This window comes from Stegodyphus dumicola, chromosome 12 (genome assembly GCF_044657685.1).
Source record: "Stegodyphus dumicola isolate Sdum_Otavi_A_Nest chromosome 12, ASM4465768v1".
NCBI classification, from domain to species: Eukaryota; Metazoa; Arthropoda; class Arachnida; order Araneae; family Eresidae; genus Stegodyphus; species Stegodyphus dumicola.
This window is the reverse complement of record NC_140779.1, coordinates 114,385,595-114,404,957: the sequence shown is the minus strand read 5'-3', so window position 1 is coordinate 114,404,957 and position 19,363 is coordinate 114,385,595. Positions and strand designations below refer to the sequence as shown.

The window sequence follows — 19,363 nt, the reverse complement described above, 5'->3', positions numbered from 1 at the left end:
TTTCAGAGTAGTACATTCTTCTTGAAGGTCATAATTATACCCCGCAGGTAAATAATGGGCGTAGAGTTGTTTGACTCGTTTTTTTCGTATCTATGTTTTCTGCGTTAAAATTTTCTTCGATATTCTCATATTGTTTTAACATTCTCTCAACTCTCGTTAGTGACGCTTTAACCGTTTCCCTTTTTTTTTCATTGTCATGCTGATGAAGAATGATATGTGTTTCTATCATCATTTGAAATAATATTCCTTGAATCCGTTGAAATTCTTTGAATTAATTTCTATTTTTCTCTTTGCATTTTATTTACTTTTAATTATTTATAATTTCGTTTATTAACTTTTGTTCATTTTTCCTGAAGATCTGGCATTTCTAATTTTACAAATTAAGTCCTGTCTATATTTAGTATTCTTCTCAATAACTTATTTTAATGAAGTCATAATAGAAAACTCATGGCAGCGTATGAAATTGAAAGTTAATTATTGAGATACCGACTGTAATAAATGTAAGTGGAATTTTATTGTTGAGAACTATGTTGATAAGTAAGTTATGTTCAAATGAAATCTATAAATAACTGTGAAGATCAATGGTTTTTGTTGTTTGACTTCTAAATTAGTAACTGTGCATATGTTTTAAAGTCTAAATACATAATTGCTGACGACGTTTTTTGGGTTCTTTTTAGAACTATTGGGATCCAAATGTTTCAGTTTATTTGTGCTAAATGGAAAAGCGACTTTTAAGAAACGGTTTGATATTCTGTGAGGTTTATTTATTTATTTTTAACTAATAGTTCATTTTTTAAGCTGAAAAGCCTTTCCTATTTATTCTCTTTTCATCCACGCTTTTCATGCCAGAATGTAAGTGAGATAACGAGAGTTTATTCAGATTAACCCTTTGCGGCACAATGTGTCCAGTCTGGGCACACCTAAAACTTTCCTTCTGTACGCACAGAAAGCTTGAATAAAAAAGGATTTATAGGTTACTCTGAACCTTCTTTATTTATAGTAGATGGCAGCTCAACACAAACCAGTCCATATATTTTAGCCATGTTTAGTTTTTTAAGACCCTCATTTTTCAAAGAAATCTTCCAGATTTTTTAAGGTATAAAATGAGTTGTTTGAAAAGAAATTTCTATATTATTTTTTGATGTATGCTAATCTCCTTATTCTATATTAGTTTTAAATTTTTACCTTGAAATCTTGCCTAAAATCAAACGGCGAACCCTAGGTGTGCCCAGACCGGGCTCACCGATAATCTAGGACAATTGAGAGTCTGTATTCTTTGTTTCTCCGCATCTCATCGGTCCGTTCATTGACAACAATGCTCGTTTCAGCACTCTTTTCGGAGCTGTATTCAATCAGTGTGCCACTTTGGGCACACCCACAGAATTAAAACGATAAGTGCTATCTTCACATAATTTTACTTGTGTACTTCTCTAGGCCTAAATAGATTGCCTACCTTTTTTTTTTTTTTTTTTTTTTTTTTTTTATCAAAACTCCGACTTTAAAAGGTAGCGTGCCGGAAAGGGTTAAGATAGAATGAAGTGCTATTTAAGCAAGAGTTTTGGAAGTTAAAGTTAGTTTTTAGAGCTTGTCTGCCTATTCCAGGCCCCGTTATGCTGTGAATATTTCGAATGTCAACGGGTAGGATTTCACTGCTTTTAAACCCGTAGATGTAAGATTACCGTAATGAATGCTTTTGTCAAATTACGGGAGCTTTTTCCTAATAAATACGATACCGACATTGTTACTTGTTATAATCTTAGCGGAACTGAATACCTCAGTTGAAAAAAAGCAAGGCCAAAAATAAAATTTTAAAAAAGGCAGAACTACAAACATTTATAAATAACATTATAAATACAAGCTAACAAATCCCTTATAAAATATAATATGAAAGTGTCCCACCAGTAGCCGAGTGGTTCAATCGCTGAATTCTGGTAGTTTGACTTTCTTTTGAACCCAAGCGAACGGGCTGTATTCATGGTCGGTTTTGGTCGTTTTCCCATGTGTAACGTGAATACGAGCTTGTTTCCTTTAGAAAGTCTTCCATGAATGCATCTCACCCCTTAGCCGAATAGCTCTTATGTGCTTTGCTATATTCAAATCACTTAACCAAATCACTTAACCTAACCAATATGGAAGTACTGATCAATTAAGTTAACTATGGTGGAAGGAACAGGGGTTTCTGTCTAAAGGCTTCGTGGAGACTTTGCAAAGGTAAAGGACTTCTTTTATATGATATACTGAGGGCTCCTATGCAATCATTACAAACGAACTCGCTGCATACTACCAGTGTTTCACGGCTTAACCCTTTCGCCGTCCTCTCCTTGTCTGCGAAAATCGCCCGCCAGCGGTCGTCTGTTTTTCATAGGGTGTGATCTTGTTTTCTCTGTACATCCTAACTTTGCATACATGACTTTCATAGTGGATGAATGTCAATGAATATTAAGTAAAATTATAAGGAAATAAAGCATAATGGAAAAATAATAATATCTCTGCTTATTTCTAGCAGCAGGATAATTTGATAAAATCTGATCCAAGCGGTCCACTCCTCCCATTTTGTTGATGTAATCTTTTACAATTATTGGTTTTTTTACAGCTCTTTTCCGTGTTCCAACATCAATCATCGAGTTATTATGGACTGTACTCATCAGGCGTATATCCTTCTTGTCTTTCCAATTCACAACCTCAGTTTTTCTCATTTTCTGCTGAGTAGTCGTTGAAGCCATCTCTCATTGTCTTGTGTAAAATGTCGCGAATATTCATAAAACCCGGGGCAAATTCAATTAGAAATAGAATACCTGATTAGTGCTACCCTCTAGGAGGTATTAGAACAAACAAGTAAACATTTAGAAAGCGTTTTAAACGTTTAAAAGTTTTAAAATGTAGAAGAACGCTTGAGGCGCATTACGGCCGCCCTGCGAGAGTTTCATTTGAACGCGTTAGACGCGTTACGGACGACGAAGAGGTTAAGCAACTCTACCATTAATACACTTGATTTGCAGATGATTCCATCTAAGGAAAGGAATAGCCAGATTTTTCCATATGATATGCTTGTTGTTTTTATACCTCGAAAGAAATGTATGGTTTTTACCTAACTTATACAGTCCTACACGACAAAATATAATTCGTAGATTCTCAGACAGCTGAATCAGTCTGCTTTTTATAAACTGAGAGATGTAAAAGCAATGTATTCCCCTTCGCGAAGCAAAAGACGCACCTTTCACGCCACATCGCGCATAGACGTTTCATTCCTCAGAGCATAGAAACTAATTTATTTTTAAAATACAAGCAAACTGTCGTTTAATACGGTAAATGTCTTAAAAGCAGTAAATTCAGTGAACCTTTTAGATTTTCTTTTTTTAATACTATTTTAGTTCTTATGAACTAAAAAAGCTGCAACTATTATAAGACATTTCTAATGTTATAATTGTAATTGATTAGTGGAATAAAATGGTATAGGATTAATTAGTTGGTATAAGATCATCTATTTCCTAATTTTTATGTTTGTTTCACAATTTTAAACTTTTAATATTTTTCTGATTTCTTGAAATTTTTAATGGTAAACTCTTTAGTCGTTAGACTGCAATCTGAAGATCTCAGTTTTCAGTCTTTTTATTAATTTTATTTTTGATTTTAAACAGTAATCAGAAAGGATAAAAAATACTGTAGGAGGGTGGTTATTTGGGTTTCACTGAGCAGTGTAATATGTGCCTTAGGCGACAATTAATACAGGATATAATTTTTAAAATATCTGCTATAAATTATTGTCAGAGTTTTTTAAACAATCGCAAATTAAAATCAAATTAACGTCTTTAAAAAATAAAAATCGAAAATTTTCCCCTCGTTCACTGTTTTGGTAGCAACAAGCCGCATAAACTCTTAAAAATTAAAAGAAAATAACTTACTACCAGATTTTCCGAATTTATATATTTTACTTTTAACTAAGCGAACGGTCTTGGGGAAAAAATTTGACTCAAACTGCAAGCAAATACATTGTTAGCTCTTCCTTTTCAAGTTTTAAGTAATGATTCGGGTTTTTAATGTCGTCAAATTCATATACGTCACATTTAGATAATACTGAAATATTTCAGATAAATTAAGACAATGAATAACATGCCCTACATTTTACACTACAATGAACTATCAATTTCAACTGCAGCTTCACTGCATAAAAAGATTGTTATTTAAATACGCTGGATTTGGCAAGAAGTCGCCAAATGTGTAGCGAATTGGAGGAATTGAATATCCGCGGGCAGTTTACTGCGTATGGATAACTTGAAGAACAGGGGGGGGGGCGGAATCGTTCTAGCCTAGTACCTATTGACAAGGATGTTATATAAATACACTTTTGACAAAACTTGTTTATTGATGTAACCAATGCATTTTTATTACATTTATAGTTTTGGGGTGCTTTTTACTTCCTTCTACGAAGTAAAGGAAGTATTGTAATGTTATTCCAACGAAAATATCCATTTCAACCGCTCTCGAACTCATTTGAACAATGTTTTTTAGTGACATCTGTACGTACATACAGAATAAAGGTCTTTTTTTTTTTTTTTTTTCCCAAATGATTGTAAAATGGGTTTAAAATGGATTCAGAAGAAATTTTATTTTCATTGACGTCTATACGTACGTATGTATCTCACATAACTCAAGAACGAGTAGCTGTAAAACGTTGAAATTGTGTATATTGTGTGTATATACTATATGGAACTGCTATAACAAGTAAAGGTAAAAGTATATTTTAGGGTACCCTTGGCAAAACTTGGCGATTTTTTGAGGTACACGGATATCGAGTTTGTGCATTTCTTTTATTTCTTATTTTGGCTTCTTATAACTTCTTATAACGGCGATTTTTGGGCTACACAGAGCCAAAATAACAAGACAAAGAATTGCACAAACTCGGTATCCATGTACGATTCGACCTATTTCCAATTTTAAAAAATCCCCGAATTGCGCAAAAATGCCATTTGCACACTTTCTTGACTTTATCCATGTACACGTCGACCTATTTTCACTTTAAAAAAAAAATCCAAGAATTGCACAAACTTGCATTGCGCACAGATAGTACAATAGTACAAGTAATGTAACAGTAGAACATTCATCTGTGATATTTTAATTCGCAATATTTTGAGTCTCTGTAACGTATTATTTCGTGGAATTATTTACCGACTTGTGCAAAATCATTCCCATTTAATCAGTAATAATATGCAGTGTTATATCAATGTATCAGTACTGTAGTAGTATTAATCAGTGTTAATATCAGTATTATATCAGCCTTTTATCAGTTCCGCATCTGTCATGTTTGTATCAGTAATGTACCAGTAATGTATCTTGAATATTAATCTGTAACTCTGTAACATAATTTTGTATATTTTGTCGTGCACGTTGAATACCTTTCAGGTGGCATTATGTATTTTGAAGGGGTGCTATAGATAGTGGTGGACGTGGTGCTATACTAATTAACCGTTTGATAAGAGGATAGTGCCCACGTCCTCCGTTCTCTCTCTCTCTCCCTTCACTTTGTCCATGTACACATGGATACATTTTCACTTAAAAAGTCACAGGAGCATCCAATTCTACAATAGAGACAAACAAAAAATACATAATCTCAATAAACTACATTTTAAACCAAACAATAAAATAACATAAAAAAGAAAAAACATGTTATACATTTAAGCCCTACAAAAGCAAATATCCACTTACCCTATTTAGAAGTTCCTTCGTCTTTAGTCTGTGGCACACAAAATTCCTTAACAGCATCCAAAATCTCCTAAAATTATCTGAACTCGAATCCGTATATGAACGTCGCCACATCTGAACCTTTCTTCCTACAAACCCATTCAAATCCATCTAAACGATTTTTACGTTCGACTAGACGCATTTCCTTCCTACATACAGGAAACTTATAATGGCTACTAAGTAAACCTTCATTAACACACCAGTCAATTAACGCTTTTTTCCCCTTTCGTTCCAAATCGTACAGAAACTTCAAATTAATTTTACTACATTCAGCCATTCTACCGTCTAAACAATAAAACCAACACACACCACAAAAGCACTTACAAAACATCCTATGATTCAAAATTTCCCAGAATCATGGACCCGATTACGTCACAATAGGGTTTCCATAACATTCAACAACTCAGGCTACCATAAATGAAACAACAACGTGGCGATAAATGAAACAACAGCTTCTCCATAATACAAGGGGTACCTTAAAGTCTACTCTAACCTTAATAGTTTTGCAGTTCTCCTTCTCGTTACAAATGGCTGCACCAATCGTATATATATTCTCACTCTGTTATTGGCTCATTCAGCTTAGTTTTTTATTCTTATATATGTTGGTATATTGTGCATATTAAGCTTTAAAAGTGACTGAGTTATGTGCATTTGATATTCTGGTTGAGGTTTTTATGCCTTTGCATGCAGTATAGTTGTAGAATTATCAACAATTTAAAAATTTAAGTGGCGATTTAAGACTAACGAATCGCCATTTATTTACATTTGAAATTCAGTAGAAAAGTTAATTCAGTTTCTGCATCTTCGATGTCTTTTTGCCGACTGAGACCAAAAATAAACTTTCAGTTTTGTGCATCAAAAATCTGCCGTCTTGTCAGCTGGCCGAATTGCTTATTTTTGCGTAGAAACTCTAATTTTAATTACAAACATAATTTTTTTTAACTACATTTGGTGGTTTAGGTTTTCTTTTAGAGTTTTAACGAAGTTTTTTTTTTTTTTTTTTTTTTCTTTTTAGATTTTTATGTATTTTTTCTTTGCCGGAAATGAGAAATATACCTCTAATGAAATTAAGTTAATAAATTTTAATGAAATGCAGAGAAAAATGTGTTATTTAATAGGCCATACAGGGAAGTCATGTGAACAAGTGAAGAAAAAAAATCTGATGTGGCCACATCAGATTTTTTCTTCACTTGTTAACAAGGAAGTCCACATCAGATTTTTTGTTTATTTTGGAAAAAATTTAGCGCTAACAGCATTTTCCAGCTGACATCACATTCTGCTGTAACATTTTTATTAACTTCTTCCTGCACTAAAAAGTCTAAAATTCAGTCTATTGGCCTATCATCTCTAGAAGCAGACATACATTAATAAATGTCAGTAAATTACATTCAGATTTTCTTTTTAATGAAACTTATCGCTAAGAATGAAACTATCTGTGAAGTGGGTTAGGAGAAACTTTGATTGGTAAGTCAACTGTAACTTATTGACATGATTTAAGACACTATAATGCTACAATGAGTCAATTTTTATTGACTTCAAAGTAGAAAATTATTTCATTACAATTCGTTGCAGTTAATTTGATATTAGATAAGTGCTTGGCAAGGGAAAACACCAACTATTCTGCAGTCATGAGTAGACTGAAGTTAAAAGATTACTGAAATATTGATTACATTGTAAAACATGAAGGGAACTTTTGAAGAATTGCAAATTTCACTTGATGAGCCAAACGTAGTTTTATTACTTGTTGATTACTACACCGCATGGACAGCACAATAGGAACAATCTGCACCGCACAATTTTGACTATGACGCATTACATTTTTAACAATGAATGAAAGCAGCCAAGCAAGAGACGTCCTTCAGCTAGTGAGGGTAGGTAGCAAAAGAGTCTGCGAAGATCGTGACCAGAGTATTTATAATTTTCTGAGTACTTTGTTTTAATCCTATTACATAGCGATGGGAAAGAGTTTACAGCAATATGGGTACTGCAGGGAAATTGCAGATGCCTTGAAGGGGTTGTGCTTTAATTGAAAATCAATAATTTAAAAGTCTGTTGCCAATTTGTTCCAAATAAGTTTTAATTTGTTAATGAACTTTTCTCCTCTTTATATATACATGTGTATATATACATTATATGTATGTGTGTGTCTAATATAATGTGGAATATCATGATTGGGCAATAGCTTCAATGGATTTAGGCAGCTGTTTTCCTGCTTAATTATATGATACATAACGAAGGTGAGACTTGCAGATAGACGTGTTTGTAGATATATCACATAATCTTATTCCTTCAAAAAGCAAGTCTTGGGAAACATAACCAAGTTCAAATATTATCATGGGCACAATATGCCCGCAATCTTCATAGCATTCTTTGAAATTTACATCTTAGACAATGGATGAAACTGAGAGACGTGCGACATAAGTTAGCAAGAGCAAAGACTATAAGGCTTTCTTAGCATGCCTTCGTGCTGTTGTGGTCTGCACGCTGGGCGCGTATTCCAAAGATCCGTGGTTCGATTCCCGGTGAAGGCATTTGCTCATTTTTCATCTTGGCTGCTTTCAATTAACCTAAATGCCTCTACAAGGCAAAGTGGAAAGCGGAAGTAACCAAATTAAAATGTTTTCCCTCTGAAGCAATTGCTTTATTTTATATATATATATCATAAGGCTCATAAGGATTGAGAATTGTAAAACCCATGACCGGAAACGTCAGAGGTTAATGGTAGCAGAGGTAGAAGATCGGAAAGGATACAAAAGAATTAGAAACCTTTATTGGGCATCTTGAGTACAAATGACGTATTCGTTGAATACAGCACTAATCTTCCATCAAATGCTCATGCTGGAAATTTGCACCATCAGACGCGAAGCATGCCTGACAGCGATGGATTATTGATTGCCAGACACGGTCGAACACGCTGGGAGTTTCTTAAGAGAAAGTATTTCAGTTTGAGCTCCGAATTAGCTACGTTACGAGCATTGTGTAAAAAATATAATGTGGATTGATCGGAAAGTGAATCAGTTTAGAAAAAGTTTTTACTGTTTTTAGAAGATAGAGGGGAAAATACCCAAATTAAAACTAAACATTAAGGGGTGTTACTAATTTAAATTATAATTTGTATTTACATATTTTTTATTTTACACACGGATATATATACCTTCTTTCTTTTAATATACAATTTCCTTTTTATTTATAACATACACTTTCCTCTATGTTGTTGCAACAAACTGTAAGCTGCATGTTTTCTGAGCTACTTTAGTGTTCATTTTCCATTATCTAGAAAATAAGACAAGAGACAACTGAAAAATACACTAGCTTCTAGAAATCCTAAATTTAAATGCTTTGTTTTGAAAATTTCCCATGTTAAAGTAACTATATGTTAATATACACACATGCATTTGAAAAATGTGGTTGTGTTTTTTTTATTGTATTTATTTTTTGTATGTTCAATATGAACATGTATGTTTCCATTATCACACCTCTTAAAATAAAGATGTTTATAGTCATTATTAAACTCTAAGAAGAATATCTAACATTTTATACGATTTTCTTGAGTAAATTATCACCCACCATTTAATTTGAAGCTACATACCTTATTTGCAATGACTGAATTATTGATTTATGCTTATTACCAAGACAAAGTTTTAGGAGCAACTACAGAATAAAAATTGATTGTTTTGTTAATTGATGACATTTTCTTCAGTAAATTATCATTAATCATTTAATTTGAATCTACATACCTTATTTTGAATGAAAATTTGAAGTATATCTTTGTGAATTTTGTACATAAAAGTGTAGAAGTTTGTGTTTTCTTTATGGAGACTAATGAACGCAGGGAAATCTCAATTCACAAATGTACTTTGTTTGTGATGACTACGTGTCACCAAAAGTGCTTGTAAACTGAAACTATTTTAATTACAGAAATTAATGTAAAAAGAATTAATCAGTCCCTATAACTAGATGATAACTTGCCACACTTTTATATCTGTACTTCGTGTGCAAGTTCATAATACAGAATCAATGGAAATCATTAAATCTATGATTTTTTGTTTTTAAGATAACTATAACACACTAAATAAATAAAATTTGTGAAAGCTTAATTTTAGCATACTTTTACAAAGGAGAGTTAATGGCATAAATCTAAGATGGGGAAGAAGTTATTGTTTGGGATGGAGAGTCACTTTTCGTAAAAACATTAGGCTATTGTCTTTCAGGAGCTTTTTTGGGGGGGGAGAGGGGGATCATTCAATTCTCTTTGGGCATCTGTCTTCATTTGCCCAATAAGATTTCTTTTGTTTGTGTTTGAAAAGCGTTTTCTGAAGTGATGCATGGTATTTCCATTGAAAAGGCTTAAATACTTTTTGATTATCCGCATCCCCACTAAAAAGTGTCAAAAATGTATTTGAGCTAAAGCAGAATGATGCAAAAATAGTTATGAGGCCAACTATAATGGTTCTAAAAAGTATTTAAGGGACAATCCACGTATACATATTGTTGGAACTGACAAAAAAATCAAATAATCGGCTTAGAAATAAATCAGAGTAAAATGCTATAAATTGAACATATTTAGAGTTATTAGGAATATTTTCTTAGAATTGAAAACAAGATTTCAAATTCAAAGCTAGATGTAAGACGTCAGCAGTTTTCTATTAGTATCTTGCATTTTGTATTTTATGTGTCGTATGTGTATTTGGCATGCGGCCTGATCCATTAAAGTATCTTTCTAAATCAAGAAGCCCCATAGATTTTACTTCTGCCGTCAAAATGGACTCTACAATATCTGATTTGGCCAGTGTGCAATGCCAAAGTTGCACAAACACTCGGTTTTATAGAATTCTATAATTTTTTAAGAGAAAAACAGATCGCTGTATACATGGGGAGGACAACAGCGCCAAGAAGGTATTTTATTATGTTTCTTCCTTTTCATGATCGATTGCTGTTATATGGAATTCTTAGTGTGGCAGCATTTTAAAAATGGTTCTCGGCCTTTTGTGCATCAGCTGGCAAAAATATTAGTCACCAGTGAGTTCATGAATGCTCTTAAAAGTCTTGGGTGATTTCTCGAATTGTTGCGGGGGGGGAGTAATCAGAAATTGCAATCTTCTGCTGTGCTTGCAACTCCATTATCAGGATGATATCCTCCCATTTTGCACAAATTTTGGAGTGTAAAACAGCTATGACTATCTTGTATTATTTCCTTTTCCTCTTAGAAGAGCCTTTCGTTACTGCTCCTGAAGTTTTCAATTCTCTGTGCTGAACTAACTTTTCTGATCTTCTAAAAACTCTTTCACATATTTTTTCTTAATATTTATTTCCGTCCATTCTTAAGTTTCGTGTCATTGCCTAGGTATAGTATTAGAGACAATAAAAATTCCTCAGTATAAATCCAAGATAGTCTGGTCATAAGTTCCTGCAGGCCAATTTCATAGACCGGTAAGTCACGGGTTACTTGCCTTTGCCAACAAAAATTAAACAATGAAGAATGTTAAAATGATATTTTCATAATCTCAGTGCTAATTCCGTGCCGAAAGATTCCTCAAAATGTCTTGTAAATTGTTTGCAGACAGTTTGCATGTTTCTTACTCCAGATTACTTCATTTTGCGAGATATTTTTTATTCAAAAAACTCTGGTTAGTGATGAGAGGCATTGAGGATCCCTAGTTCTATTGTATATTTCAGCAACTGGAATTTTTTCCTTTATATTTCTCATTTAAAAGGATTTTATTTTAACATAGTGCAACTACCCACCCCCTTTCGCCAATACTGCACAAACTAGCTCATAGACACATTTTTCAAATACCTAATATGTCTTTAATATGTTTAGACGTTTCTCTATAGTTTCTTTAATGTTTTTCTTTAGGTATGGAGCTCGTATAGTACTGAAAGGACAGAGAGATCATCCACTTGGAATCGTAAAAGTTATCCACAGGATACACTTAGGTTTGAATCCTGAAGTAATGGCTTTGTTAATTGAGGCTTGTGAAGAATTCAACGTAAATTTCATTGAACAGTCAAAGCAGATGAGTGATGAGCACAAGGAATTATTGCTGAACAGAGCTCTTCAACCGTTTCCTCTTATGCACCTGGCTAGAATCGAACTAAGGAAAGATCTAGGATGGGGTCCTCATTTCTTGGAAACTGTTCAGAATCTTGAAATGCCAGTATGCTTGAAAAGATATGTTTTATTTGAGGAATAGAGTGTGAAATCCGCGTTTTTGATTCACTGCAAGCTTTCTGAAATATAATCATTGCTGTTCATTGTGCGCAAGAACTGCTCTACGTGCTGCATAAGCATTTCATCCTCAGAATTTTCCAAAATCAATAAGTCGCAGTCAATGAAATATATTATTAAGAATGCAGTGTTTGCTGCTCATTGTAGAATGCATTTCATTCCTTTTATTTTGTTTATTTTATTAAATGTCTGTACTGTTTTTTATCAAGTTTTTCTTTGAAATATATTTTTATGTTTAAAACCTGTGGACTGAAATGTGACAGATCATTCCAAGTATTTAAAAAATTCAGATGTTCCATAATTATTGGGTATGTAATCCATATTATTGGGTATATTATATTCCAAAATTAGTATTATAAATCTAAGCATTTATAATAAATACTTTACATAGGGTGTTTGAGGAGGCTGATTCTTTAAATGTTGATCTCCGATATTTATATCCGATTATAATATTTCTCAAAAAGGGGTAAAACTTTTGTGAAAACAATTTAAGCACTGGAAAAGGAAAGATACGCTGAACCGTATGCTTTTAATTTTTCGTGTTATCCATTTCCATAAAAATTTATAAACAGTGAAATATTCATTAAAATGTTAACATGAAGAATTTCGTATTTTTATACGCAAAATCCGTGAATAAAAAATAAATGAATTTACTGGCTGAGATTTGTTTTTGATTCTCTTTTAAGTAAATTCGATAAGTTTATGAACAGATTTAAGTAAAAATTAGAAAACAAATATTGTAATCAGTTTCCATGTATTCCAAACAGCAGTCGTTATTAATTTACTATTTGGCTTCATCAAACTAATTTTATTATTATATTTTCTGGAACATGTTTCAGTTAGTGAAATGCAGGAAGCTTTATTTCACAAATTTAATTCCACCCTGAAGGCTGTTTGCCGTAACACAAAATCAGTAAAAAATCATTAAATTTGAGATAAAAATAAGCATATACATAAATGCAAATTTAAAGCAGATGAAAGAGAAGAACATTTAATTTTATTATACTTGTACGATGGAGATAACATAAGTGGAAAATGATAAGAAAGGTTATCATTTGAAAGAGAAACACGAAAAAAAATACTCGAAAACGTATATATAAGTACTGGATCTCCAAAAGCAGCAATTTCTCGGGGAATTGGAAAAGATTTTCCTTTACCTCGTATTTAAGAACTTTCTTTAGGTAAATAAACAATATCTTTTCCTAACTGTTTTAATACCTTATCGAATGATTGTAAAACACCTTCACAAAGTTTGATAGTAAGACCATTATCCATACTGCACGGCGTAAGGTTTAAACAAAGAAAGTCTAAAGAAAAATAAGCGTGCTATCAACTCAGGAAACTTTTAGAGAACTGCCCTTCGAGGTAGAAATCAATTGTACCTCATGTTGGAACTCTTTATTTGGTCTTAACGCGGATAGGCTAAAAGGTGATGACGTCAGTTTTTTTAGAATAAGCTGATTGGTTAATAGGAATGCAAACTTTCACTTTGGCGTGCAAAAAGAAGAAAAGGGCGAAAAAGCAAACATCATTTTGCATTTTAAATTTTTTAAAAAAAGCTGGAGTGGGAAGGGATAACATCTTTTTCCTAGCCAAGATAACAAATGTACTTAATCAAAATTTATAACACAATATTCACCAATTACATCTTATAAACAGAAAAATAAATAAATTAAATAAAAATTTACTCATCTCAAACAGTGCAATTCTTTCTTCATCAGTCAAGAAAGAAAATAGCTTACCTCATCATAGATGAACTTTAAATGACGTCACAAACATTTATGTAGTTGTTATACTAATAATTGATCTCTAGTGTTAGAAGAAATTTTATAATGACCCCAAGGTAACGTATGGATACCATCTTCCATAATGAACCGTTTAGCATCTGAATTTGACAAAGCTAGCTTGTTTCGGCACTCATCTCAGAGAGTGCATCTCAGTGAATAAACTTATGGTGTTTTGATCTAATCATGTTCATGGTAGCAAACATAGGCTCTTTCCCAAATAGACAATCTCTATAATTTTGGAAGCTGATTTTCTTATTTCTTTTCTGATAGTTGGGATCACCTGACATTGGAGTAAGAGGTCTTGAGTTCAATACTCCTTCAATTTCTGTTAAAACAATTAAGAATTCTTCTATAAAGCACTGATTACCAATAACTCTCTTCAAATGACTCTTAAATGATTTAACTCCGGCCTCCCAAATTCCGCCGAAATTTGGCGACTTTGGAGGAATGAATTTCTACTCTATACCTTCAGTGGGTGACTAGACGAAAGCGCACGCGACAAAAGCCCACAAAAAAGACCCCACTGGGATAATTGCCCACGCGACTTATACCCACACCGATGAAAGCGCACAGTGATAAAAGCCCACACAGATAAAAGCCCACATTGATAAAAGCGCACACCGATATATATACTACGTTAAAATTAATATTTTTTCTCTTATATCTTCAGCTTCACAAAGCAGATTCATGAATAAATATAAAATAAAAAATAAATTAAATTAATAACAAGTAATTGAATAATAAATTTAATTAGCGGAACATATTTTATTTTGGCCTCTGGCTGAATTAAAATCCTATATGTATATAGAACAAAGAGTCAATCAAAATAATATAATTAAAAACAGATACATGTATGTGTAACTTTGCTTTTATATTTACGCGACAAATGGAAGTGCCCTCGTATAAGTCCGACAAAGGGAGGTGAAAGGGAATACTGGCCACACTGCTTCTTTTAATTCTACAAAATTATAAAGCGTATAAAATGCATGTAAATTTTCATCATATACAGAGAATAATTTATGAATAATTTAACACTGCAGAAAATTTTGCATATAATGAATTTAATATGGAGAATTAAAGCCGAACTTTTATTTCAACGAAAAAAATAAAAGTATCGTATTCTCTTATGATTAAGAAAACATTTGTGTACGCTGTCACAAACACTGTTTTAATGGTGAATTAAAAGCACGGTTTCAAATAATCTAGTTAAATTTTGACACCTTGGATTTTACATAATTTAATTTCATTCCCACTTGAAATTTCATTTTTAATCATTATAATTATTACTCGTAACATTTTTCAAGAAGTCATACCTATTTTGTATTTCCTGAAAATTTGTGCTGTTTTCAAGTGGGTATTCGTCTTGTGGGCTTTTGTCATGCACTCTAACTGGCCGCTGGCAGGCGGGAAACCATTGCGTTCGGTTTTTTTTTTTTTTTTTTTTTTTTTTTTTTTTTTTTTTTTTCCCCTCTCCCAGCTGTGTGAAAAAGTAGTGAAAGAGAGGATAGCCTTGCTTAATTGTTTTATCCCCTATCTAACCTGGGGTGCCAAAGAACGGCCTCAGAAGCATGGAGGTAGGAAACTTACTTCCTACCTCCATGCTCAGAAGGGAGGGGTTGGCAGGAGAGCAATTAAAGGCCCCTTTCTTTAGACCAAGGAGGTAGGAAGTAAGAAGGAGTCGCCCTAAACAAGTTTCTCCGTACCCTGCTCTGAAGCACCGGCGATCCCTACGTGGTGACCAAAACATTAGGTCATTTACCATTGAGTTCTATGGTATTTGACGCGTTCGGGTGTAAATATTTTGTAATTACGTCGCAAATATACATATAAATGTATATATTTTCTTTTTCTACAACACTTCAGAGTCCTAAATATGTGAAAACAACATATTTTTAAACAACATTTCATTCTGAACGGAATTAAATGCTATACTTTTCACAGGACAGTTTTCTCAGAATGGTTTAATTTGAATGAAATATTTTCACAAGTTTTCGTTAATTACATTAGAAAAAAAATTAAGGTAATTCGATTTTATTCGGTTAAGGTACAAAAATTTAGATCAAAGTTTATTGTATTATTAATATTAAAATTATGCATTATTTTTTTTCTATTTATAGAGCTTCTTCCTAAAATACTTTCTTAAATATGACATGATTTTTTGGCTTCTTTTAAATCGAAAAATGTAAGTCAATTTATAATTAATGCTCTATTCGGTTCATTTTAAATTAGAGAATTATTAGGAATTAAATAGTATTTGACTTTCTCTGAACATTTCTGAAAGGGAATAAAATAAGTTTTTTTTTTTTTTTTTTTTTTTTTTGTTTTGTTTTGTTTTGTTTAAGTATTATTTAAAACTTGTAACTGAGTTATTATAAAATGTAAAGGGAATAATTCTTTTAATTATACTTATCAGATTTTTTTTTTTACCCTTCATTTCAACAATACATATTCCAAAACTCTTTATTACGTTCTTAAGTGCGCATCTCATAGCATTTGCTTTACAATACTTTTTAACAGATTGCTTTCCAATACGAACAATTCTTGCTTAAATAGTTTTATAACGTATTTGTCAACAGGATTTCAATTTATGTTTACAATTCAATATTAAGGTTATTATATATTTAGATAACATTTATAATCATTATAAATTAGATACATTTAATCATTAGATTTCTTCACAGTACTTTCACAGTTGTTTATAAGTGAATAAATTCTTCATTTCAAATACATTTATAAATAATTTAATGAATATTTAAGTATTTTGCCAAAGGCAGGTACATGCTTTTTGCAAGCACATGCATAAATACCCATACATATTTCCTATTTTTCATTTCCGGCATGTGCAAATCTTTAATTTCTGTGCATTCACTATAGTTTTCGTGTAAAGTAATTTACACTAATTTAGCATACACCCGAAAGTTTTACATAAAAAATATATATTAATATAATTTGAATGAAAATTATAACTATTATTTTTAATACCCACTCAAAGGTCAGTTTTTCTTCAAAATTCCTCCACGATGGCATCTCTCCCTTTAGGCAGATAGCCCTTGCATGCGTTACTCTATTTAAAAACTTAATCTGACCTATGTGCCTAATTACAAATATTTTAACATACACAATTTTATATTTACATTTAGCCATCAAGTTTCAAACTTTTCAAATCTTCTAGAAAATAAATTTTGGCAGATCTCTTTTAGCAATTTTCTTAAAATCTATATTTTTGTAGTGCAACAGCTTAGAATTTTATAAAACAAATTCATAATCAAAATCGCTGTTGTTAGTTATCGAAAAATAAGCAAGATGTGATTTTTGCGTAAATGTCAGTAAACTATACAAATTGCTATTATCCATTACACTATGAATGTTTCTTTCATGCGAGAGTGTCCCTTTTTCGATTTCTATGGAACTGTCGTGTGTCGAAATACTATCAGTATCTTGTCAAGCGAGCTTCTGAATGTAAACAAAGAACACCCAGTCTGGTGACCCAAGCTTCAAAGCAGTGCTTCACTTCTAGCGCGGAATGGCTCCTCCTCCCTTTCCTACCTCCATGCTTTAGACTAGCTCTTTCTTTAGACTATTTCTTTAGACTAGCTCTTGAATAACTTTTTATCTAAAGATTTAGTTAGAATTTAAATTAATTTAAAAATTTCAAAAACTGGAAAACGAACGGAATTAAACATTTCTTAACCATTTTTAAAGAGATAATTCACTGTTTTTGCAGTAAAACTGCAGAGGGGAAAAAATATGCTAGTTCCTGATTCGATAGTGTCTCTACCAACTTTTTGATGAACTAATTAGACATGCCTGTTATATCGAAGCAAAGCCATCGTCTAAAAGTAAAACTATTGAAATATTTCTAAAAAAAAATTAAATTATTACATATATTGACATTTACGTAAAAGTAATATTTTTCATTTTAACTTTCATATGGTTGAAAACGCAACCATATGAAAGTTAAAATGAAAAATATGAAACCATATAAAAGTTAAACTATTCGAATAATTTTAATAACGAAGGTTTCTGAACTCAAGAACAAGAGGATTTAAGAAACATGAGCCCAGCGTTGTAAGAAAAGTAATCTTGCACATTAAAAATAATTTTTATTTCAATAAAAAATATTATGTTACTCGATTAACTGTAAACGCTTAAAAACAGTTCATTTTAATTTGCCGTAATTATTTATATACAAAAACTTTCAATGAAGCAAATTTAAACAGCATTTAGAAACTGAATTTCACTGGAACACTTCTTTTGTGGGTTTTATGCTGTTATTTACACGTTGAATATTATTTCGCCTAGATTAAGAAAAAGAAACACATAACATGTAAAAATTTATTATTATGAAAAACTATCAAATTAAGGTCATTTTCTTCACCTCGAAATGCATTGTTTCCCCTATACGAATTTCATATTCTGACAACACACAAATAGTGGCCACATAACTTGCAGGAGATATTTCTTATAAACCTCGTGTGTTGGCGATCAAGTAAAAAAAATGCTTAATTATGGAGCTACGTTTTGAATAATTTTTTCCCTTATTGAATGAGTTCAAAAGTTTCTAATATCTTGTTTTTTAGCATGAAATGTTTCACCAGTTTTTAAGGTTCTTTCCTAAGAATAATTCATTAAGCAGAAGTTAGAAGTAAGAACAAGTAAGGTATACTTCAAATTTGATTAATTAGGTTTATTAGGTCTGGCTAACAAATAAGCGTTTTTGAATTCAACATCAAATTTTAAACATAACTTTTTTTTAATTTGTGTCTTAACTTTATTTCAAAAAACATGCACGTAATCCGAAGTTTTATATAACAAACGTTAATATAAGAGAAGTGTGAAAAATTAAATTATCTGTACATTCAGTCACTATTAAAAACTAATTCTGTCTAGAGTATAGGTCTTCAGTCGGGAGGAATAGCCCTAAGGGGAATTTCACAGTTTCAGAGAGTAATTTAGCCAACCTTTTCTTTACGTATTAAGTATTTAGATTTAGTTTATGAATATAAAAAAGCACATTTATTCAAATTTTGGTATTTACCAACATGCTTTATACTTGTTTAATTTACATTAAAAATAATCCATATTTTAAACAAACGCATATATACTTTTCAAGTTTTGGGAAGGAGAGGTTGAATGATCGTTTAGCAATGGTGAAAAGGGCACATGAGGCAAAAACTGTTGAGAATCACTGGTCTAGACTGAGCCAACTTGAATTAAATAAAGAATTTTATACTTTATGGATCTTTAGTTCTTACTCTAGAGTCATTAGGTTTTTTTGTAATGCGGGAGACATGAAAAATAAGCAATGCCCTCTTCAAGACTCGAGCCTCGATCTCTCCAATACGAGCCGATTGTACTATTATACCACGAAGGCATTCTGGAAGGAGGGAGGAAATACCTTATATACTCCTCCTTTTAAAGACAACTGGATATTAGGGGATCCAGTCGTCAAATCTAGGTGGAGAAGAATCATCATCCACCACCTTTTTTTTTAGTTCAGGCGTCATGCTGGAGACGTGAAAAATGAGCAATGCGCTCGCCTGGACTCTAACTTGCACCTCTCGAAGACGCACCGAGTGTGCTAACCGTTACACCACGAAGGCATGCT

At 32.2% G+C, this 19,363-nt stretch overlaps 1 protein-coding gene across 2 annotated transcripts in view; it reads left to right on the top strand.

Moving 5' to 3' along the window:
- The window catches only part of LOC118202947 (uncharacterized), a 45,245-nt gene extending 32,882 nt beyond the window's left edge, over positions 1-12,363 (top strand). For both annotated transcript variants that reach the window (XM_085806823.1, XM_085806822.1), the window contains exon 5: positions 11,597-12,363. In XM_085806823.1, coding sequence (XP_085662949.1) covers positions 11,597-11,933 — 337 coding nt within the window. In that variant the 3' untranslated portion in view covers positions 11,934-12,363. The remainder of the gene's footprint in view (positions 1-11,596) is intronic.
- Positions 12,364-19,363: the final 7,000 nt, after the last annotated feature.